The sequence below is a fragment of the Artemia franciscana genome, chromosome 6 (genome assembly GCF_032884065.1).
Source record: "Artemia franciscana chromosome 6, ASM3288406v1, whole genome shotgun sequence".
NCBI lineage: Eukaryota > Metazoa > Arthropoda > Branchiopoda > Anostraca > Artemiidae > Artemia > Artemia franciscana.
The window spans coordinates 15,537,645-15,563,756 of record NC_088868.1 but is presented as its reverse complement, the minus strand read 5'-3'; the positions used below and the strand labels follow the sequence as shown (position 1 = coordinate 15,563,756).

The following is a 26,112-nucleotide window of genomic DNA, read 5'->3' as shown; positions in this document are numbered from 1 at the left end:
GTCATTCTTGAGAGACATCTAACAGTTTAAAAAAGTGGCCACAGAAGTCCTTTGTTGTTCTAAAATCACTTTTCTGTGAATAGACAGCGCAGCGGTGGAGTGCACATGGTACTTTGGCAAGGAATCACATTAGTCCAGTTTTTGTAAAGAAAAAAGTATCTGGTGATAATTTATTGCACCCCCTGGCACTGATCTTCCCTAGGCCCGGGCCCATTGGTAAATCCGGGCCTGTGCAATACCCAAAACCCTTTACTTACCTAAAAAAACACATCATTATTAACTGCCGAGAAAACCAATTTTTTTTTAGTTTGACCACTCTCCTGCAAAATTGTGTATCGCCTGTAAAATATCAGTCTTAGATTCACCAGTCACAATGACCTATGAAACCGGGAAGTTTTACAATTTTTTAAAGTAACTGCTAATAGTAATTCAAGACGGAGGGAGGGGGGGGGGGAGTGAATATCAGTCTTAATATGGCACCGGATGTGAATTGAAACACTAAGCGTCTTTCGAGAATCTAGATAAAAAATTAAGATATAATGAGACAAAATTTAATCATGTGGTAGGCAACACTGCTTTGTATAAAAAAGGAGAACTAAAAAAAAAAGCACCTAAAAAAAATACAATAACCAATTCCACCACTTTTCCCTCGTGTATTTATTTCATATCAACTGCCATCAGAGGGATAAAATAGTACCCTAGATATTAGTTGGTTGCTTTAAGAGCGGAGATATAATCAACAGCTGCCAGATGGGGCTACATATACATAAACAGAGAAAAATATCACCTGACAAATGTATACAAGTAGTTTTGGTCTGACAACATTGTTTATGGCACTTCCTCTGATTTTTGATGATGGAACGTAACTGTATATGGCATTATAGGTAAAGGCAAAAACTGGATAGAGGAAAACGATGTATTATTTCAATGAACATCTTGGACATGAAATGAATCTTAAAGCCTAAACGGAATGTAGCTATTTCATACTCTTAAAGAATCTACTTTCAATTTTCATTCCCGTTGCTAACCCTTTTTTGTTGTAGTCAATTAGTATAAGAACAAAAATGGAAGCTCCGACAAGTGGGTTGCGTTTTTTCAGAGTATTCCAAAGATGATTGACAATATACATTTTACACATTTAATGCAGATCGAAAAATTGTTAAAGCCAATTAAACTGGTTCTTCTTTGATCTGCCAATTGGCCTAAAGCCTATTTGATAAAATAAGTATACAAAGATTTGTTCTGGCGGGTTCCTGACATTTCAATATCCATTTTTTTGGTAAATTAACCCCGTATGGAATATGTTACTAAATACAATTCCCATTGAGAAAGGATGAATCTAGGACTTCACACCTTCTTGCAAAAACCCGAGGAGTGAGCAAGTATACACTTGGTCCTAAGATCGTTTCTTTGTTTCCCGAATCGTTTCGTTGAATCGATTTGTGGCCAACAACGATTCGTGTTGACAGAGATCCTCCTATTTTCTTAAAAAAACAAGGCTCAGCAACATTCTGATAATTCGCATTAAGCATTAAGTAACTCAAACCTCAACATGTTGAATTATTCTTTGCCTTAATTTTTTTTTCGTGATCTCGAGACTCGAGTTTCCGTTGTATATGAAAACCAGTTAAACATTGACGAGGCAAGTAGAGGAAGGATGTAGTTGAGTTATTTGAAGCATAATTGATAAGCATGGTTACTATAATCCAATACTATCATAGAAGTGAGCGACCTTATATAAACCCGCATGTAATGATGTCGAGTCGTGTATCGTATTTTGGCCGCTTCCAGCACTGAAAATAGCTCCAGTCTTTCAATTTTGCCGTCTCTGAAATTGCAAAAACCCTTTGGAGTACAGAAGATTCACATAGAAGCAAAATGAAGAATGAGCTATGAGAAACACCTCAAATGAGAATCATTGTAGGTTTTTTTTTTCTGTCGCTGGTAGGTAGAACCGAAAGATTTAGAGCAAAAACCAAGGAAAAAGAAACACTATATAGCCTATCTTTTTTTAGACAACAGAGGCGTGTGTGTTGCCAAGCGCTTGAACGATTTGGGAATCTCTTAATAGAAAGAACCAGTCTTGTTTATACTACCCATTCAGAGACCAGAATGGCTGTTATTCAAAGCCTTTATGGTTGGTTATAAAATATAAGGGCAAGTGTAGTTTGTTTCACTGATCGCTTAAGGTAAATATACGTTAGGCTAGTTTTGAAAATCGTATAGTAACCAAGTCGCTACCCATCCCAGATGGTGATCAACTACCCCTGTATGTATAAAATTAGAGTATATAGCTACATTCCATTCATTCATTAATAGGTAAATGTGGTTGCTACCACAAGATCACTTTAAATCAATGATGCAACAAAAAACAAAAGAAAAAAGAACACTCTTAGGGCTTTGCATATATGGAAAGAAATACTGGACATAAATAACGGATATTAAGCAATAGTATCTCAGTTGACGGAGCAAACCAACATGTACAACACCGATATAATAAACAATGTCAGTGCTACCGCCTAACTGAGTCACAGGCCTTTGAGGTAGCTAGAACGTGCACAAAAGGCACACTTTGGGGGCATATTATATAAACCGAGGTAGGAGATAGATGGCCGCGGTGTGCAGCAGACCATTATAACGACAGAAACTAGGGAAACACGCGAAAATTTTCGGCTAACCGAAAATCTCGAGTTCGTTTAAAGAAACGGGCCCAAAGAGTTGCACTGAAAAATAAAAGCAAACACCGAGTTTTGACCGACAGAATACAAAACTGAGCTGGCAATCTTGTTGTAGTCTCAGGTTGCAAGCACAGCACATAAGAAAAAGTATTATTAGTAAATGGTTCTACTAGGGAACACAGAAACACCACCAACAAACATCTAGCCTAGATTTGGAACCCAGTACAGAAATGCAAAGCAAGATCAACATATTATATGATTCAGAAATTAGGTGAAAATCATCTTTTAGTACATATTTACGGCCGGAAATTGTCTCAAAACTAAAACAAATTAAGATGCAGCACATATTATGTTTCAGAAACAACATATTATATGGTTCAGAAATTAGGTGAACATCATCTTTTAGTAAATATTTACGGCCGGAAGTTGTCTCAAAACTAAAACAAATTAAGATGCAGCACATATTATATGTTTCAGAAACAACATATTATATGGATCAGAAATTAGGTGAACATCATCTTTTAGTATATATTTACAGCCGGAAATTGTCTCAAAACTAAAACAAATTAAGATGCGGCACATATTATATGGTTCAGAACACATTATATGGTTCAGAAAAGACATTTTATATGATTCAGAAATTAGGTGAACATCATCTTCTAGTAAATATTTACGGCCGGAAATTGTCTCAAAACTAAAAGAAATTAAACGTAGCAGTCTATTGACCCAAATTATCTTTCATAAAAATAAAAGATGATTTAGAAACAAATGCAGTAATAATTAAAGCATCTTCTTAAAGTATCACAGACTGATATTAGCTCTTATACAAATTTAAATATAAATTATGTATAAATTTTACTCATACAAATTGTTTTTTTGTTCCACGTCAGTAATTCACTATTTTTTTGAAAAATAATTCAGAGACATCCAAAAGATGCAATTCTCATTGCCTTCTAACCTAGTTGCTGAAGGTTTTGAAAGCAGTTTAAATGGTCTTGAAAACAAGCCTAAAAGTAATTTAGAAAGTCAATTTATCTTGCATATTTAGATTTGAATAAATAATGACAATAATAAAAAAAAACTAGGCGAGTTAAACTCAACTTTTTTTTCGAATCTGACTTAATACTTGATGTGTTAAGAAAGTGCCCACAAAACACGAATTCACGAAAAATTTCGTATTTATTGACAATTCCGGAGCTGCTGGCAAAAACAACATACTTCACACAGGGGTATATCCGGGATTTTTTTCGGAGGGGGAGGGGGTTAACAAAAAAAACTTAAAAAATGTATAAAAAATTTATTTACATTCATTTTTGTTTACGTTTTTAAGAGTCTGAAAAATATTTCGGGGGGGGGGGGGGTTAAAACTCCTAACCCTCCCCGGATACGGCATTTCTTACAAAGAAAATTCTGCATCGCATTGTTTCAAAATGTGGTTGAATTGTGGTGCAATAAAGATAGAAATTTAATAAACCCTGATACAAAAGGTACAAACAATAACTTCTTTGTAATTAGTAGGTTACTTTGTAGTTAGTTAAATGTACACGGGGGTGAAATAAATAACTATGAACAAGTCATAAAGGTAAGTCACTAAAATTTGAGACCTTGCAGCATAGGCAAAACATAATGAAGTGTTATCTGCTAAATTATCAGACAAGATACTTGTTGACGGAAAACGAAATATTTACGTAATTTTTAGGTATGTAACTAAAAATGGTCCGTTATCCTGGAGAAGCTTTTTTACTGTTCCAAAACTGCCATTCCTTTCAATGTCAAAGAGTAACTCCCTGACAAAGACATATTAATAGAACGATCAACATTTCGTTCATGCTAATGACGTAAGAGTACTTTTCAGAAACTTCGTAACATCAACCCAAATGACAAATATCAAAGATATGAAATGACTGTGGAATGATTGACTGAGTTTATTCAAATTTTAGTAGGCCTAATTTCTAGGGAAGTACTGGGTGCTTTAGCCGACGAAAGCGATTTGCTGCTCTAAACTACCCTTTGATACCACCGGCTAGAAAACTGATTTCGAAAAAATATTTAACTTATTAGTTTACCTACTATGAACTAAACTTTTAGCAAGTTCAATTGAATTTCTGGCCTAGACTTGTGTCTTGCCAACAATGCCAGTAAGTCAAAACTTATTGAATTATTTTCTTGTATCTAAGAAGCATTAAATATCCCATATTGAGCCCAAAATACGGAAGCGTAGGCTCCTAAGTCATATTTTTGTCTTCCTGATTTTGAATCCGTACGGAAGATACCACAGGAAGAACCATTTCTGTATTGTCAATGCCTAACCGCAAGATGGAAAATATTCACATTCTGTAGGCACTTAGCATTAGCCCAACTGAAAACGGATAATGAAAAAGTTTCAAAAAAAAAAAAAAAATACGCAATTTCAACAATTCTAGGAACATTTACAGTCAGGGTCGTATCCAGAATTTTTTTTCCAGGGGGGCGGGAGTTTTATATTTCTCAGAAGGGGAAGGGGAGTTTACAGAAAACCTTAAAAAACTCTTCCAAAAATTTGTTTATATTCATTTCTGTTACGTTTCTACGAGTCGGATAAACATTTTTTTTTGGGGGGGGGGGATGCCACTGCCAAACCAGGCGGGTGCCACTGCCACAAAAGTCACAAGTCGAGTAAAACTGGTCTAGAATAAAAAAAAATGCTTGAATTAAGAAATATTACAAACATATAAGGATGTTTCTGAACCCACAATTTTAGTATTGAGGCAATTTCAGTAGATACAATGCTGCATTACTCACAGAAAATACATCTGCCTGGGGCCTTTAAGAAATACATTCTCTTTTCTACTGTAAACAATATTACAAGGATGAAATATCTGACCGGCACAGTAACAAGCAGAGAAGCAAAGGATTACAAAATAAAAACATTGTGGAGCACAGCCAGATAACATGAGCCTATTTCGGTTTTGAAAAAACAAAAATAAAGTAAATACAAAATATACCTTTTTGTAAGTTCTAATTTATGTTTGTATTTTTTAGAACAGGCTTTGGATTATGGAGGTTAAAATGTGAGGCTTTTAGGAGTGCAAAAATCATGTTGTAACAAATATAATAGTGTGTAATAACTGTAATGACGTGTTTTATAGTATGTACAGAACATGCTGTAGTAACATATTGTTTATGGTTCGACTCATAATACTTAAAAGCAGAGGACCTAAAATAATTTTTATCAGAGAACTATTTTGTTACTTGTTTGTCGTCAAGCTGTCGGGATACGGAGCTGTAGTAACCAGTTTAGCGTCAATTGCTGAACCTTTTCGCCTTATTCTTTTAGCTAGACGACAATAACTATCTCTTTTTTAAGTGTGAAAAGGGCCCGAGGATCATCAGGGACGCACCTAATTCACAGTGAGTGTACAACATAATTTTGAGATAACGTTTCAAATCAACATGATTTTTGTTACCCTCAAGGAGGGAGATTTAGTGCAATGATTTGCAATACATGTGAAGCGTCAAAATTTCGATAACTGAAAAAGTACTTCTAGAAGTGCAAACAAAATAAATCCCAAAAGAAGAATAAATAAACAATTTAAAAACCTCCTATAAACATATCTACTTTAAAGCCAAATCCTCCATTAAATAAACCAAATATTCAGGTACACCGAAACGAAATTACTCTCTATAAAGGCCGGTTTATACCTTGGACAGAACTCCACTAAGCTTGCTGTTACGGCTTCAATATAATAATCATCAACTACTCTGTCATCAAAACTCTAAACACATTCCCTGTTAAAAGCAGCCTTTGAGTTAGCTGGACTTCGACTTCACTATTTTAGCAAAGGTAATAACGGAACAATACCAAATAAAAATTTTGAAAACTGAACCACAATTTGAGAAAATGTTCCGTTTTCATCTTCATTTTCATGCACACATACAATATCAATTCCTATTCACCCTAAGAACAGAAATACAGAAAAAAAACATTTTTCGCTAAAATGTTGATAATAAATGGTTTCCATCCTCACTTGATTGTTGAGATTTTGGAAAATCACTACCCTCCAACTTTTTAGACTTTTCGAAAAATCAATCAATTTAGATGGATATCCTCAATGCAATCAGCTCTAAATTGAAAAATTTGTGTTTGCAGGGAATGTATTTGATGTTTGATGGACGCACTTAAATCATGCAAGTTTTGGACATTAAAAAGGCAAGGTCATTTGAAAACACATGTTTGCATTACTACAGTAATAATCAACTGTTTACTGTTGCAGGGCAAAAACACTAGACTATCAAAAAAAAAGAATATCTTCTGAGCCCTAATGTAAACACTATGTAACGAAGCCCAAAGCTCTAAATTTTTATGAAAAAAAAAAAAAAAAAAAAAAAAAACTACTGAAAACTTATGCACAGATGGAAAATTCATGGAAAATCAAATTCCTTCAAGTTTTTCAATAAAGATTGTCAGCTAGAACCAGGCATAAACAATTTCTTCTATCAGGATAGTCGGGACAGTATACCTATAGACTAATTGCACTAGTCATAGGGTTGGAGGAGCGAAAAATACCGATGGGGGAGTAATCTTATCGGTGCCTACGCCACCCCTACATTAATTCTGCATCCATTCCTGACACTCACAACCCATATTTTGCAGCGAAGCAGCAAAAACCAGAAGCATTTCTTTTAGAGATTTTTTTTTCTTTCTTATCTTCTCTTTTTGAATTTAAAACAGTTCAAAATAGGGATGATACCTTTTTATTGACAGTGAATAGATATAAAATTATTTAACTGGATATTTCGAAAACATATACAGTGTTCATCATCAGCAGTAAAACTGTATGATGAACACTGTATATGTGTTCGAAATATCCAGTTAAATAATTTTATATCTATTCACTGTCAATAAAAAGGTATCATCCCTATTTCGAACTGTTTTACTTTCGTCATGGAAAGGCAGTGTGGTCTTCGAAGTTATCTACTTTTTGAATTTTATTCTTATGCCCAAGAAGATACTCCAACCAAACAAAAGCTTAAGGAGGGTCAAGTGTTTTGTTGTATCTTCTCTCTTTTATTTATGTAAATATATAAATATATATATATATATATATATAAATATATATATATATATATATATATATATATATATATATATATAGATTATGCATAGTTACAAATGACCTGCTGCGCCTATAATTTAATGCATTGATACAAGTTTTTTTTATTATAAATTTTAAATATAATATATATTCTTACTTATTCTATTTATAAAAGCAAAGGGGTACTACAACTTGTATCAATGTAAATAATGTCCAATATTTTAATTATGAAAAAATACACAGAAACTCAAGGGATAGAAGAACAAATAGAAAAAACGGTGCATGGATAGCTTAGTTTCAAAACTGCATGGGGGTTAACTTTTACACAATGACAGATTTTTTTTTTTCAGGTTGCAAAAATATGCCTAAGCCTGACACAAAGTTCACTTCTTTTCAGGGTAAAACATCAATTATTTTTGAGTGTAAAATATAAGGAACTGATATCCTGCGGTCGCCGCCTTTCCCGTGTTTGCAGTTACATATAGTGTGCAGGCCTCCTTGCCCGAAAACCGCTCCCCAGCGGGAACTGACAGTCGACTAACCAGTTTGTCATAAGTCTGTGGGTGGAGCCATTATCCTTGAACGTACTAGGTTGATCGGCTCAGAATGTGCGTGTCTGTACGCACTTTGATACGGGGAGGGAGTGGTGTATCTCGAAGAAACAGGCCTCCACAGTCCATCGTTAGCATTACTTATTAAAACACTCACCCACTTATAACGAAGTATAAAAATAAAGTCTTAACATTACACAAGGCTTTTGTACTTATTCGCAGTTAGCGACTTATAACAAATAACTTCCCTGAAGAACATCATTATGATGTCTTTTTCAAAACCACAAAAAAGGACTCGCACAAATAAACTTTGACCTGATCGGAGGGAGGTCTCTCGCATCACTAAGATCAGGTCAGAGACAAACTTTTCCAAAAAGTGTGGCATGAGCATAAAGGACTATTTTTACTGGTCGCGCTTCTCACGTAGTGGACCACCTCGTGGAGGACGCCCACCTGGCACCTGAGAGACCATAGCGCGGATCCGTCTTTGGGCAGACTGAACAGCATAAAAGGTACCAATGATGTGAACAGTCACTTCGTCACCCGAGCTGGCACCTTGTTCGGGAAGCTTTATTATAGAAGACGTTGCTCGTTGTAATTCACGAACGTTCTGGCCTCCTTTGCCTATAATGCGGCCAACTTGAGTAGCAGGAACCAAAATCTCAACTGTGAGTCTCACTTCATCACCCTGAGCAAATCCTTCTTCTCGCATTTTCTCGAAGATTAGGTACTGAGCCTAAAAAACAAACATTATTAAGTTTTATTATAAAAAAATAGAGTACAAATAAATTAATAAAATACGTGCTGTATTCATTATTGAAATCTATGTCATATCTTTTTTTTTTTTTAGAGACAGATCTCTAAGTCTCGTACGAATCGAATTCAACTTTATTAATAGAAATGCCACCGTTAATAGTGTTGTTACTAGGGAACAACCGATATATCAGCCGACTCATATTATCTGGGACGATATGGGAGTCAGTATCATTATCGGATATCAGGAAAAAGAATATCAAGATATTGGCTTCTTTTTTTTATGCGCAACTTATCCAGAAGATAATGCAGGATTTCCTGATGTAATTTTTGTTTGTCCAGTCCTTGGGGGTGGAGCCACCAGCTAAATCTGACCGCGGTAGAGAAAGCAACAGAGGTGAGTTAAATGAAGTCGAAGGATATTTGTTGTAAATACTTGTCAATACACACCTGGTTCAGCAACGTTCGAAATGTATGGCGAATTTGAGAACGTACAACTTGTACCAAAATAACTAAAAATAATACAATAAATCATTAATAAATGTTCCCTTGCGTGCGTGAAAGATCCAAGATTCAATCGATTAAAATCATGAAATCTAGGCAGGGACACAGCTTCGAAATTTAGCTTGTGTCCGCATTTGTCGCTATACTGGATGATTTTGTCCAGACATTCCTTAAATCCCTCTTCCAAACTTAAAGCCCTAGCTTCATCTTTGTATCCTGTATGCCTAGCAAGTACAGTTTTCACATTAATGTTTGATTAAAATACAAATTTAAGTGTTTGTGTAATATAAGGGTTTTTTCCGGGGGGAATTTATCGGCAAATTATGTCGGTATCGGACCCCAATAATACATATCAGTCTGACACTAGTTAATACATTAGTTAACGTGTCATATTAATTAAAAAAATATGAATAAACGAGCAAACTTCTTACGCCATTTAAATCTTAGCTAGGTAAGTCCCGAAATTTTATAATGGCCCAACGTTTCAAACTTCTCATTTCAGCCACGCCCAAAGCTCCATTAACATACTCATGATAAAATTATTTGTAAGAAGTTTTGTTGCTTATAATAGCTTGGTCTAAATTTATTAATAAAACATTTTTTTTTTTTGCTGCAGCACAGGGGAAACTATATTTTGCTTATGTAGCCTGCCTCTGTCATCCCCTTTGTTTTTGAGAATTTGTTTTTGGGTAGACAATGTATTCATATCCATTCTTAATTGATCAGATTTGCTAGATCATTTGCTTATAACTTATAAGGCACTAATAAGCTATAAGCTTGTACCTTATAGGATTGCTTATAGTATAAATAACCTTTAAATTGAAAAAGTAATTCTCAGTTATTTTTATTTTGGAAATTTTATTTTGATATTTTGAGCTAATCAAGTGTGATTTATATTTCAGTATTTTCTTTCTGAGTCACAACCTGAGGCGAAAACCTTTTGACTATCAGTATTCTTAATTATAATATTCTTAAGTAATACAAGTAACAAATCACCAAAACACAAATTGGCCACATGTGGCTAACAAACCCTTCCCCATTCTACCCAGAGCCCAAATCTTTGATTCGGACGTCGAAGAGATTCCCTATTCCCACTATATTTGAGAATGTTCTGGTTTTCCTTTACCCAAGATGATTGTTAAAAACCAAAACTTTGACATCCTGTCCTCCGTCATCTGTAAAATAGGAGCTAATCTCTTCAACTTTCTTTAATGTAAACAAAAACAGTGGTATCAATGAATACTTACAGCCATTTTTAGACAAAAAAATACATCGAAGAAGCGCTTAGATCTGGGAACAATCTTCATTTTCTATTGGCGGCGCATTCATCCTTCATACTAACATAATCGAGACATGTAAAGCTATCAATTTGGTCAATTTTCTCATTACTTAACATTCTCTTAGTCAAAACATATCCTTAATTTAGGTAAATTCGTCTTCTTGACCAGAGCGAATGAGTAACATAAAAGTGAAAATTGGCGCTAATGTGAACAAAAATACCAACGCCATCTAGCTCTTGGGGTCTCTTGGCTTTCAAAGTGTAAGAAGGACCTAAAATGATTGTAGTAACAAGTCCCTGGTCTCAGATTCAGTGTTTGTATTGTAACGGATTAGCGACGGTTTTTGACTGCTAAGATCCTTACGTCAGTCTTGCAGTGTGTTGCTACAGCGGGGTTCAATCTTTGGGTTCCGTAATACCAAGATGAGGTCAAACCCACTACCCCAACACAGGACTTTTGGATTCGAAGAAAAAAAAATTCAAGAAAAAAAAAATATCAAGCACTAGATGACAGTAGTGACTTTTTCTCCGTGTTCAACCAAACATAACTTTAAAGCGTTTTCATCTTACGGGTTCCAAGCGTTTTGGGCACGGATTCTTCAAAACTGTAATGAGCTAGAATAGCATGGTTGAACATGGGTTCTGAGGAGACCCTCGCCGTGATGAACACGGTACTCAAAACAATAATCTGCTAAACCTGTGTCAAATTCCATGTTAGATGTGGCTGGCCTAAAAACAAGGTTTTTGTAAGTTACTCAGGCTTTGTTTTCGACACTTATTTTCGTATCTACTCTTGTACCTCGGGTTCCCAAACCTCAACAAATCTAATCATTTCAGTAGAAATTTTGCTCCAGAGCACCCATCGATTAATAGTTAGCTGCTGGCCAAGTAAATTGTATGTTCTTGTATTTGACTTGCAAATCTTTCATCAAGTCTTTAGCTTGCTACATTTTTTAATTTAAATATTAAAATAAAAGTTGTTTTCAGGCGTGAAAATTTCAATAGAAGAGTTGATTAAAATTTATAAAATTTAGCGTTTTCATCTTTCTAACACAGAAAGTTAAATTGTTTGTATTATTTGAAACTCTTCCCTAGTTACAATTATCCTATTTCCCTAGTTGATTCTTAAACACACAGAAGAAAATCCACCTGTCGACTCCTCAATTAGAGAACATTTATTTTTATCTTTTTTAGACTTTAATTATTCCCTTTCACAGTAGCTACAAAAAATCGTAAACGGAAATAGTCGCATTTCAAACACCATCAAGCACACCATAAATCCCAAAAACCGAAGGGGGAGGGGGAAGATTAAAAGTCATAACTAAAACATCAAATTCTACTACATGAATACATCTAAGCATAAAGGTTAAAATCGGTCATAAGCCAATAGTAAGTCGTATATTGTCACTATGCAATCGTGATGGGCATATCCATTACCATATATTTCATATGTAGGCTATTTGTCCACAAGATAGCTATTAGATAACAACTATCTACTAGATACCCTCACCGTTTCTGAGAGTCCTTATCTTTTTATCCAAAATCTCATCAGCTGCTTTTTCCTCAAGACGAAAAATGTTTTTGTCAGGTCCTTAGTTCCCGAAAAAGAAAGAAAGAAAGGGGATTAAAAAATGAAGTAGAAAGGGAATAATCATTTCGTATGTTTGGCAACCTTTGATACGGAACCCTCAGAAGAAATTAGAAAGAAATAAAAGAAAGATAAGGAGTCTGAGCTCAGACCGACCTAATAAGCTACATCCACCCCTTAGGACAAGAAAGTATAAAACTGACCTTCCATTGTGATTCAGCTGTACCGAAAATAGTAACTTTTCTTTCTTCTTGATGACTCGCTGCTCCCTGTCCTTCTGAAGTGGCAATTTTGACAGAGGCTCCAGAGAATCGAATAATATTTCGAATGTGAGATCCTTTTGTCCCAATGATAGCTCCAACAGCGATGTTCGGAATGTATAGGTAGGTTGTCTCCTAAAACAATTAACAGATTTATATTAAGTCAAAACAGTATATATAAATGATGGTTTATATACCAGCACAACAATGGGGTTAGATGAAAGGAACTGTTAAACCTCCCCCTTCCCTTACCCAAGGTGTAAAAACTACTTTGGTCAGCATCAATAATGAAAGAAAAATACGAAGTATTAGGTAAGTCCCGAATCAAAATAATGTAACAATTATTTATTATAATATAATAATAACATTACAATAGCAATATAATAATAATAATACAATAACATTCATAGCTAGCTGGGACCCGGCGGCTTCGCCGCCGGGCCCAAGCATGGCACGCGGCAGGCTTCTATATATGGATTCTCATAGTCCCTTGTGCTCTAACCGCAGACAGTGCTGGGTCCCGGCGGCTTTGCCACCGGTCCCCGCAGGCCCCAGCATGACACGCGGCAGGCTTCTATATATGGATTCTCATTGTCCCTTGTGTTCTAACCGCAGACAGTGCTGGGTCCCGACGGCTTTGCCAACGGTCCCCGCGGGCCCCATCATGGCACGCGGCAGGCGTATATGGATTCTCATTGTCCCTTGGGTTCTAACCCCAGACAGTGCTGGGTCCCGGTGGTTTCGCCACTGGGCCCAAGCATGGCATGCGGCAGGCTTCTATATATGAATTCTCATTGTCCCTTGTGTTCTAATCGCAGACAGTGCTGGGTTCCGGTGGCTTCGCCACCGGGCCAAAGCATGGCACGCGGCAGGCTTCTATATATGGATTCTCATTGTCCCTTGTGTTCTAACCGCAGACAGTGCTGGGTCCCAGTGGTTTAGCCACTGGACCCAAGCATGGCACGCGGCAGGCTTCCATATATGGATTCTCATTGTCCCTTGTGTTCTAACCACAGACAGTGCTGGGTCCCGACGGCTTTGCCAACGGTCCCCGCGGGCCCCATCATGGCACGCGGCAGGCGTATATGGATTCTCATTGTCCCTTGGGTTCTAACCCCAGACAGTGCTGGGTCCCGGTGGTTTCGCCACTGGGCCCAAGCATGGCATGCGGCAGGCTTCTATATATGAATTCTCATTGTCCCTTGTGTTCTAATCGCAGACAGTGCTGGGTTCCGGTGGCTTCGCCACCGGGCCAAAGCATGGCACGCGGCAGGCTTCTATATATGGATTCTCATTGTCCCTTGTGTTCTAACCGCAGACAGTGCTGGGTCCCAGTGGTTTAGCCACTGGACCCAAGCATGGCACGCGGCAGGCTTCCATATATGGATTCTCATTGTCCCTTGTGTTCTAATTGCAGACAGTGCTGGGTTCCGGTGGCTTCGCCACCGAGCCAAAGCATGGCACGCGGCAGGCTTATATATATGGATTCTCATTGTCCCTTGTGTTCTAATCGCAGACAGTGCTGGGTTCCGGTGGCTTCGCCACCGGGCCAAAGCATGGCACGCGGCAGGCTTCTATATACGGATTCTCATTGTCCCTTGTGTTCTAACCGCAGACAGTGCTGGGTCCCGGTGGTTTCGCCACTGGGCCCAAGCATGGCACGCGGCAGGCTTCTATATATGGATTCTCATTGTCCCTTGTGTTATAATTGCAGACAGTGCTGGGTTCCGGTGACTTCGCCACCGGGCCAAAGCATGGCACGCGGCAGGCTTCTATATATGGATTCTCATAGTCCCTTGTGCTCTAACCGCAGACGGTCCTGGGTCCCGGTGGTTTCGCCACCGGGCCCAAGCATGCCACGCGGCAGGCTTCTATATATGGATTCTCATAGTCCCTTGTGTTCTAACCGCAGACAGTGCTGGTTCCCGGCGGCTTTGCCACCGGTCCCCGCGGGCCCCATCATGGCACGCGGCAGGCGTATATGGATTCTCATTGTCTCCTGTGTTCTAACCACAGATAGTGCTGGGTCCCGGCGGCTTTGCAACCGGTCCCCACGGGCCCCAGCATGGCACGCGGTAGGCTTCTATATATGGATTCTCATTGTCCCTCTCATTGTGCCAAAGCATGGCACGCGGCAGGCTTCTATATATGGATTCTCAAAGTCCCTTGTGCTCTAACCGCAGACAGTCCTGGGTCCCGGTGGTTTCGCCACCGGGCCCAAGCATGGCACGCGGCAGGCTTCTATATATGGATTCTCATTGTCCCTTGTGTTCTAACCGCAGACAGTGCTGGGTCCCGGTGGCTTCGCCACCGAGCCCAAGCATGGCACGCGGCAGGCTTCTATATATGGATTCTCATTGTCCCTTGTGTTCTAACCGCAGACAGTGCTGGGTCCCGGCGGCTTTGCCACCGGTCCCCACGGGCCCCAGCATGGCACGCGGCAGGCTTCTTTATATGGATTCTCATTGTCCCTTGTGTTCTGGGTCCCGGCAACACTATGCCATTTTTGGATCGAATTGATGAAGTAAATTGGTTTGGTTTTCTGTTTTAAGGTTTTCGAATTGCTTTAATCCATTGTCAAAATATATAGAAATATTTGTGCCATCACCAGTTTTTTACATTTTAAGCAATTTAATAATAATTTCTTTTTGACGTTAATTGACAAATTTTCTTTGAGCAGTAAGCATTCTAAACTTCAACAATTTCTACTAAATTTTAAACTTTTTGTTTTCTGTTTTAAGGTTTTCGAATTGCTTTAATCCATTGTCAAAATATATTGAAATATTTGTGCATTCACCAGTTTTTTTTTTACATTTTAAGCAATTTAATGACATTTATAAAGAGCCTCAATTTTTGGAGATGGTGTAACGGTAATAACGGTAATGTAACGGACACTACATTTTTATATATTAACAATTGTATAATTTAATATTTGTTCGAGTTCTACATCTTTTTTCATAGGTATATTATATCTAGACTGGATGCTCAAATTGCATATTACAACCCAGATACAGTTAAATGAGCTTTAAGGGTTAGTGAGGTAGGTAGCTACAAGTTCTGACGCGCCTGTTAGCCAGTTAACTAATCACCATCAGGATTCAAGTTCGCGGTAGTAAAAAGAAAAAAAAATAATAATAATATAAAATAATATTATTTTAAAAAATATTAAAATAATAATCGAACTATTAAAGATTCTACCTTCTCCGTTCCTTTTCGAATGTGCGAAAACGTTGACGCAAACGTTTTTAATTTTAATTTAATTAAATGTAATTTTATTTTAATTTTAATTTAAATGTAAAAATTTCCTTTAGCGAAAATTAAAAGATTGAACCCTATAGTTTAATTTGTCGACAGCATTGAGTTCCGATGTTTTTAAGTCATCTACTTCTATAATTGTCTATGTCGGTAATTTGCAGCCAATTATTAATCTCCAGCTCTGAAATCATTCCTGTGATGTCGATGTCATACAACGTATGACGTTGACGGTACAGATCATTTTAATGCTTTGCAAAAAAAAAAGAAAAAAAAATTTGAACAATATAAAAATGAGACAGTCAACTTTTTTCTCAATCAGATTTAGGCAATAGCAAAATCTAGTTAAAATAAAAAATGAATTTTTCTAGGAAAATGACGGCCTTCTACTCAACAAAAAACCTGCATTTGAACAAGTTTTAGGGGAAGAGCGCTTAAGACAATGACTAATTATAAGCTAAAACAAGCCTTACATTCTAACAGCAGTAATCTGACTAACAAATCTGATCAATGCCCTAATTGGCCATCCAGGCCAGCAACATCCGTTGCAAATACAACATTTTCAGCAAAATTAAGAGTTTTATTTTAGTGGTTAACTAATCATTACAGATTTATAACTTTGATTCAATGGCCTAAGAAGTGTGTTTTGAGCTTTAATATAAAAAAGATATGCTATAAGACTAAAAGTATAATTACATTTAGACAAATAAGATAGTCTAAACCTTACCTCTAATGGTTGTGGTGTCATTGTAATTGGGGGAGGATAAAGTCCAGAGTAAGGAGGGACGCTGCCCATCAAAGAAGGCGGTGCTGCACCACGAGGGAATCCCATTCCTGCCGTTGACATCATTGCAATGGGATGTAGACCGGGAAACATAGACTGAGGCTAAAGAAAAGATAATAAAAACAATTAAGATCAATAGATGCTTCCCCAAATCGCTTCTTTGGCATTAATAATCGTAAATTGCAGTTTTTAATCCATAAAGGATAACAGTTTGTGTATATTTACTTATTTTTCCTGTTCCAGCGAATTTCCAACCCCTCACCAGAAACTCCTGTCAACATGTCAGAATGAAAGTACAATATAATATAAGATAAGAGTAATGCAGCAATAGGAACGAAAATTTACCATTAATTTTACAAAATCCCTGAGGTTATTTCAAAAGGGTGAATATTCTAAAATTGAAAGAACAACTACAAACTACCCAGATAGTATTTCAGCTTGCCATATTTTAATGATCTATTACTAAAAACAGGGGTGTCAATACAAAAGAAATGTAGAGAAGTGAGGAGGGTGAAATATATATTTTTAGATCTGGGCTGGGGAATTTTTTTTTTGACTTTTCGAACGAAAATACCTTAACCTAATTTTTTCATTAAAATACCACCAAAAAAGGTACTTTCAAAATATAGCCCCCCCTCCCGTTTATGCCTCTGAGTAATAACATGAAACTGGTTTTGGTCCAACGTGATGTAACCCTAAGCGAAAGAATATGAGTTAAGAAAGTTCTTAGACTTAGATTTATTGAAACATACACTCTAGCAGAGAGCTAATTAACGTGGTTTTCACAGAAATAAAAACGATACAACACATATTAACGCATTAAATCCCTAGAAATTGTTAAGCATTTCCACAAAATAGGAAAAAAAGAAATTTCGATGCCGATGCCGATAATCCTTCCGATGGAAATTGTCTGAAAAATCTTCAAGACACATGAGAGAAAAACAATCCACTAGTATTGTAGCGTAACTTCGAGATGGAAATTTAAAATTGATTTCAACGAGTTGACGAGAGACAAACTTTATTTTACCAGAGAGAAGGATAATTTTTCTCTCTAAAAAGATGTGGAAAAAAACAAAATGATGAGATGTACTTATCCTACAGGAGGACTATTAACTAAAGGATTTTGTGGTGTACAAGCTGAAACACTGCACGGTATTATTGGCAATAGTGACCGTTTTCTGACCTAGCAACTAACGATTTGAAACATATTTGTAACCTAACTAGCTTAATCACTAGATAAAAACATTCAAATTGATACTGATTTATCAGTCTTGATAATAATCCTAATAAAAAAGATTATAAGTTGACGTCACTAAAGTGACCTTAAAATAACAGATTAAAAACTAAGATTTCCCAATGTGTCTAAAGTCTCAATAATTTCTGTCAGCAAACGAAAAAGGACCAACATCACAACAAAAATCTATGCTTTAAGGAACATTACTAATTAAGTTTTACAGGGGAAAAGAATGTTAAGACGAACTTTTAAAAATAAAATTACAATGAAAAATTTTATTTCAAGAAAATTCCTTAAATTATTATAAAACAATCCTTGGCTTTTTTTTTTATCTAAAAACATACGAGTTTTTTTTTTCTGCATCAATTTGTAATTCGAGATCCTTTCCTCAGTTTTGGAAGGAAATTAATCACTTTCGACAATTTATTTATTTGATGTGACCATTTTAAATATTAGTATTCAGTTATTTAATTCTTTATGTTAGACCATGGCGATATGATTGCATTGAGCATCTCAGTATTCTGCAAGCAATTTAAATTGAAGAATCCCCTCTTTTTGCGTAAGAACGAATCATGAACCTACTAAAAAAAATAAGTTCAGCCTATAGTGACCAAAAACTTCAAAACTCGTTTTGAATAAAAATATCTAGTGAGGAAGAATCTCCATTTGAAGCTGATTCAATTCGTGGGAATTTTGGAAAATAGCCTGAAACCCCAAAAAGATATTGTCAGATAGAAATGAAAACTCAACCACTGGAATTTCGATAGCCCAAGACCCAATACATGGTCCATTGTTAACAACGGACCCAATACGATACTCAAGACCCAGTTATTCAATTTTTTATGTTAGACCATGGTAATATGATTGTATTGAGCAGCTCAGATATTCTACAAGCAATTTAAATTGAAGAATCCCCTCTTTTCGCGTAACAACGAACATGAACCAATTAAAAAAAAAGTTCAGCCTATAGTGACCAAAAACTTCAAAACTCGCTTTGAAGAAAAAATATCTAGTGAGGAAGATTCTCCATTTGAAGCTGATTCAATTCGTGGAAATTTTGGAAAATAGCCTGAAACCCCAAAAAGATATTGTCAGATAGAAATGAAAACTCAACCACTGGAATTTCGATAACCCAAGACCCAATACATGATCCATTGTTAACAACGGACCCAATACGATACCCAAGACCCAGTTATTTAATTCTTTATGTAAGACCATGGCGATATTATTGTATTGAGCATCTCAGATATTCCACAAGCAATTTAAATTGAAGAATCCCCTCTTTTCGCGTAACAACGAATCATGAACCTACTAAAAAAAAGTTCAGCCTATAGTGACCAAAAACTTCAAACCTCGTTTTGAAAAAAAAATATCTAGTGAGGAAGAATCTCCATTTGAAGCTGATTCAATTCGTGGGAATTTTGGAAAATAGCCTGAGACCCCTAAAAGATATTGTCAGATAGAAATGAAAACTCAACCACTGGAATTTCGATAGCCCAAGACCCAATACATGGTCCATTGCTAACAACGGACCCAATACGATACCCAAGACCCAGTTATTTAATTCTTTATGTTAGACCATGGTAATATGATTGTATTGAGCATCTCAGATATTCTAAAAGCAATTTAAATTGAAGAATCCCCTCTTTTCGCGTAACAACGAACATGAACCAATTAAAAAAAAAGTTCAGCCTATAGTGACCAAAAACTTCAAAACTCGCTTTGAAGAAAAAATATCTAGTGAGGAAGATTCTCCATTTGAAGCTGATTCAATTCGTGGAAATTTTGGAAAATAGCCTGAAACCCCAAAAAGATATTGTCAGATAGAAATGAAAACTCAACCACTGGAATTTCGATAACCCAAGACCCAATACATGATCCATTGTTAACAACGGACCCAATACGATACTCAAGACCCAGTTATTCAATTTTTTATGTTAGACCATGGTAATATGATTGTATTGAGCAGCTCAGATATTCTACAAGCAATTTAAATTGAAGAATCCCCTCTTTTCGCGTAACAACGAACATGAACCAATTAAAAAAAAAGTTCAGCCTATAGTGACCAAAAACTTCAAAACTCGCTTTGAAGAAAAAATATCTAGTGAGGAAGATTCTCCATTTGAAGCTGATTCAATTCGTGGAAATTTTGGAAAATAGCCTGAAACCCCAAAAAGATATTGTCAGATAGAAATGAAAACTCAACCACTGGAATTTCGATAACCCAAGACCCAATACATGATCCATTGTTAACAACGGACCCAATACGATACCCAAGACCCAGTTATTTAATTCTTTATGTAAGACCATGGCGATATTATTGTATTGAGCATCTCAGATATTCCACAAGCAATTTAAATTGAAGAATCCCCTCTTTTCGCGTAACAACGAATCATGAACCTACTAAAAAAAAAGTTCAGCCTATAGTGACCAAAAACTTCAAACCTCGTTTTGAAAAAAAAATATCTAGTGAGGAAGAATCTCCATTTGAAGCTGATTCAATTCGTGGGAATTTTGGAAAATAGCCTGAGACCCCTAAAAGATATTGTCAGATAGAAATGAAAACTCAACCACTGGAATTTCGATAGCCCAAGACCCAATACATGGTCCATTGCTAACAACGGACCCAATACGATACCCAAGACCCAGTTATTTAATTCTTTATGTTAGACCATGGTAATATGATTGTATTGAGCATCTCAGATATTCTAAAAGCAATTTAAATTGAAGAATCCCCTCTTTTCGCGTAACAACGAATCATGAACCTAATAAAAAAGAAATAAGTCCAGTCCATAATAACCCAAAACTTAAAAACTCGTTTTGAAAAAAGGTATCTAGGGAGGAAGAATCTCCATTTGAAGCTGATTCAATTCGTGGGAATTTTGGAAAATAGCCTGAAATCCCAAAAAGATATTGTCAGAGAGAAATGAAAAACTCCATCACTGGAATTTCGATAGTCAAAGACCCAATGAAAGAGAATTACAGTCATCATGAGCAATAGCTAGATCACTTTTTTTTTCTATCCTTCAGTTTACTGAATATTCTGGACTCCTTCTTATGACAACAGGGATTGAACTTCGGTACCCGCAGATAACAGGCGTGGCATTTACCATTCCGCTGTCACAAGGTGCTAGATCACTTCCCCCGTGGAAGCACCGACGTGAAACATCACAGAGAAATGTTTGACAGCTCATTTGAAAGGAGACTACTAGTCCTAGTGCTTTTCAAACAAAATACTTGACAAAAACTGCATCTTCGTTTACAATATGATGTAACAGATGTAAGAAAAATAAAAATAAAAAGAAATTCGGCAGCAGGAGATGTTAAATAGAAAAGAAAAAAAAATATAAAATAAAGATAACTCACTGCCATTGATTGGAGATCTGATTCATAGCTTTGACGAAGTTTTTCACTGATAATGGCTTCGGCTTTTGACATATTTTCAATGGTCCCTTTTATTGATATTATCCTTTCTAAGTTATAACTGCTTATATCATTTATGCTAGAAAAACATAATATATTAAAATCGCGAGCTATTAATAAATATCATGATAACTTTTTCATGAGCTCGTAAAATTTCAAGAGAGGAGAATAGATACCTCCCTAACCTTGCACCAATCGAAATATATGATCATTTCCCCATTCATCTGGAACCAAAAAAGTTCTTAAAGATTGCAGATAGTTCAAGTAAACCTCTGACCGATAAACATTGTCTTCAGCGCATAAGAAATGTTGTATTCTCTGCGAAACTGCTCTTGACCGTCAAAAAAGAAAAAAAAAGAAAAAAGAAAGAAAGAAAAAAACACAATATATCGATTTGTTAAGTACGAGACACCATAAGATGACAATCCTTCGATAGGTCTTACTTAGAAGCTCAATGTGTATAGCATATTCAATATAACTTGGTAAATTTATAGTTCAATCTAATTCAAGCCCTTTATTACCCCCCCCCCCCCCCCCCCAAAGCGGAGAGCATACAGACAAGAAAAACAAATTAACACATTGGATAGGATAAAGATTCTCAAGGGCCATAGATGCCATATATGGTTTGGAATAAAAGTTTTAGTTGCTGGATCTTATTTACAGAGAAAGGCAAAGAGCAGGGTTAACTTATTGTTGGGATCTGGTGCTAGTATCCACAAAAAAAAAAAAAAAAACTATAAACGCCATCTGGCATTTGGCGACACTTGGCATTTTTTCAGTGTAATAACAAGAATGATTTATTTAATGTATGTAATTAGTAAACTTAGGGTAGTGATAAGAGTCTGATCTGGATTCCAAAAAAAGAAAACGATTACGAAGCTTGAAAAAATACCAAGTATCACAAAGCACTAGAGGGCGTTGATGGTTTTTGCCGCTGACATCAGTGCCAGTTTCCACATTTATACGTAACCCTTACTCTTTGGCGAAAGGTAGAAGATCTGTCGTACAACCTCGCGGCCACAGGAGTCAAACCTCACATTATGGCATTTATCATCTTCTATCCGAGCTTTGCTTTAAACACACTGAATAGACCCAGGAATGACAAAAGAGGAATATGTGAAATAGTCGTATTAAATGTGAATTTACTAACTCACCTAAAAAAAAAAAAAAAAAAAAAAAAAAAAAAAAAAAAAAAAAAAAAAAAAAAAAAGTCAGAAGCAATTCGGATGGATGAGTTTAGCTTTCCTATAATTAAGAACAAGCCCTATCACCCTTTTTTTTATTTGGAGTTTTCCATTCCATTCTTTTGAAAATCAAGCTTTTCTATATGATTAGCCTAGAGCAAACCCATTTCCACAGCAAACTGAGGAGTGAACTATTCTGTGATCAATGATCAATTATGATATCACCTGGTTGTTGCTGCTGTTTGAAAAAAACGAAACGAGAAAACACACACATGCTGTTATGCTCAAATGAGACCAAAAAGGCGGGAGAGGAGGGATAACTGCTGTTACCAGCACGGCTGGGAAGTAGGAGTTAATTTGTCACGCCCAAACTCACGGTGGTTAAATAAATATAGACGGCATTTAAAATTTACAAATTGTGATTCCTCACACTCACTACTCCTAATCAAACAGTTCGTGGTAACAAACTGCCACGCGGCTCAATAGTGACTAAAACTCTAAAAAACGAAATTTTGATACTAATAGATAAATTCAAAAGAATTTGTTATTAAGCTGATTCAAAAATAAGATTCATTAAGTTAAGTGCTACCCATCAAAAGCTACTATCCTGGAAATAATTGCTTGATTTTCAAAAAGGGAGCCCCCCGCCTAGCATAAAATTTAAGGAATCTTAATGGAAATCACGCCATCAGATTTAACGTATCAGAGAACCCTACTATAGAGTTTTCAAGCTTTATCCACAAAATACTAGAATTTTGTGTTTTTTTGCCAGATAAAAGATCAAGAAGGCTTGTTTATTTTACTTCTTCTTTCCCAGGAGTGATCGTATTGGACCAATGGTCCTAGAAGACCAGCAGAGGGGTCATTTGAACTGAAATTAAAAGTTTTAGAGCTATTTTAAGTTATCAAAAAGATTGGAGGGGACCTTTCCTGGGGAAAGGACTGTAAGTTGTGAAATATGCCCATATTGTTCACATATATTATTTTTTATTTGAGTGTATAGATCATAGACCGATGGTAGAGCATTTGCCGGTAGAACGAAAGGTTACCAATTCAAAACCCATTATCCCTAAAAAAAAAACAAAAAAAAAACGAAGAGGTATTACATTGAAATTTAACATAAAATAATAATAAGAAATTATCAAACAGTTCGTGGTAACGAATTGTAAGTAAGGAACGACTCGGCTCAGTAGTATTCAAACTAAAAATGAATAGCTTTTAATACTGATCCCGAGAAAATTTGCCTGATTTTCGAAAAAGGGGGAAACACCTTCTAACCGCTGTTTTTTTTTTCAACTGGAAGTAAGGAGCAACAGTAAGACTTCAGTAAATGAGGAGGCTTGCCCTCCCCCCGAAAAAATATTAAAACAGTGCTGCCTTAACATTAAATCTATTTAATTTTTTTCGTGACGCGGAGAGCAAAAGCCGAACATTTTTATAACACCAACAGCGATCTTACAGTTACAGCCTAGCAAAACAAATTTGATTAGGCTCTTATTTTGTTTTTCTCAATTGTGATTGTTTCAGTCCTTTGGAACATTCTACGTATCATTTAACTGGTATTTTCTGTCGTTAAATTAATTTTTTGGTACTTCTAAATTCAGTTACACATAACATTAGTATTTTGTACAAAGTGAGCTTATTTTCAGTGCTATGAACCGCTATCATTCTTTCTAATAGTATTTCACAGCCGGTTTTGTGTTGTACATTATTCGAAAAACGATCAGAAAAAAATAAAGGTTTTTTCAACAGAAAGTGAGGAGCAATATTGAAACCTAAAATGAACAGAAATTATTCCGTATATGAAAGCGACTGCCCACTGCTCAATATCACGATCTTTAAGCTAAATTTTGACTCTTTGTCAAACGAATTGCAGCGGTAGCTAGCAATCCGATAGGCAGCGGCAGCTAGCAACCTTGTAAGAGACGATCACGTGCAATACTAAGAAATACAATAGCGCATAATTCTAAAAATAGGTTCAGATCGAAACACAAACTATACTATTAGAATCGCCTTGTCCGAAACCCCTAAGGAAGAAACTTACAGCACCTTGGCTTGAATAACGAAGGTTGAACTACGATATTCTGCAGCGACGGCATCTTTTTTTTTCTTTTACTCATCTAGCAGGGCACTAGAAAACATACAGAGCTCTTTAATGGCTCACTTGAAAGAAAATTGATTTATTTAAAGACATTTCGCATTTAACAAAAACAATTTTAAAAGTAATATCAATTTTTTACGAAAAACTTGAATTTTCTATAGCGCTGTAGTAGCAGTAGGTAGCTAACAACCTAGCAAGAGTTATATTAAACAAAGAACTAGCCATTAGTTATCAAAGTATTTTAAGAAACCATTATACCCATTATGATACAACACACACTTATCTTTTGACAAGAAAGTACATGAAAATTTTAAATAATTTTAATTTTAGTTTTCAGTTCAGAATCGCTAAAGGTATAACGTAAATTGTAAAAATTAACCTTTAAGCGTGTAGAGTTACGAGGGGACTATAAAAGAATAAATTCAAAGGAAATATGTATTATCTTTGCTAGGTCAGAAATTCTTCAGACCACCCTGACATATTAAAATCATTCACAAGGCGACAAATGCGCGGATTGACGGGATGAGTACAAGCCTAACTATGCCTGCTTGTATACAACTATACCAAACCCTGATCACCTCACCACAAAAAAAGACTGCTATGAAGGGTTGATATATATCAATTGATATATTTTCAAGGGTTAATATTTTTTTTTAAGGGTTGATATATTTAAAAAAAAAAAAAAACATCTACAGTTTCGCATTCGAATATGGCGAATATTGAGGCATTGTGTATATCCATATAAAAAACTACCTCGAGACTGTGATTTTTGTATCAGTATCTTGCATTATCTTCTTAATTGTAGCACCGCCTTTGCCAATAATCCTACCAATTAGATTATTGTGAGCCAACATTTTCAATGTGATCTCTCTGAAAAAAAAAAAAAAAAAAAAAATCATTCATTTGAACCATGGCCAGCTTTTACAAAAAGTGAACCAAATGTTAACAAATATTTCATAATTAAGGGAAGATACAAATAGACAATCCAAATTGGATTGTGTGAAATTCAATTTTTCTAGCAATAATACCCTGAGTACAAGCCATATTCTCAGACATGACGAATCGATAAAGCAACAAGACCGATGTTGACAGATAACTAATTACTTACTTAATATTTGACCTTTCCTTTTATATTGGACGGGAAATGTGATATGGTTTTCTGTATAGCTGGCCAATATTAATGCCAGATTGGGATATTTTTCGCACCCTGGACTTAAAAACAACGACTTACATTTGTTTTATGCTTGGTTTTCGACGAGACTTACAGAATTTGGTCAAAAGATCATAATTTCCCAACCCAAAATAGTAAAACTAGGGTGATCCGAAAACTAGGCAAATTAGGTAAATAATTTGTGTTATCAATTATTACTATCTATCCTACTAAATAATAATAAAAAACGGTAACCCCTAAGATGACATATATCAGAGGTTCTGAGCTGTTTGGTG

General features: G+C 36.0%; 1 protein-coding gene across 1 annotated transcript in view; it reads right to left on the bottom strand.

Annotated features, from left to right (window-relative positions):
• Nucleotides 1-535: 535 nt before the first annotated feature.
• Nucleotides 536-26,112, bottom strand: part of LOC136028097 (insulin-like growth factor 2 mRNA-binding protein 3-B) — a 165,892-nt gene continuing 140,315 nt past the window's right edge. Inside the window, exons 6-10 of the mRNA XM_065705721.1 lie at nucleotides 25,420-25,536; nucleotides 21,325-21,460; nucleotides 16,668-16,826; nucleotides 12,632-12,823; nucleotides 536-9,040 (exon numbers count right to left, since the gene is read on the bottom strand). Of these exons, the coding sequence (XP_065561793.1) occupies nucleotides 8,708-9,040; nucleotides 12,632-12,823; nucleotides 16,668-16,826; nucleotides 21,325-21,460; nucleotides 25,420-25,536 (937 nt within the window). The 3' untranslated portion in view covers nucleotides 536-8,707. The remainder of the gene's footprint in view (nucleotides 9,041-12,631; nucleotides 12,824-16,667; nucleotides 16,827-21,324; nucleotides 21,461-25,419; nucleotides 25,537-26,112) is intronic.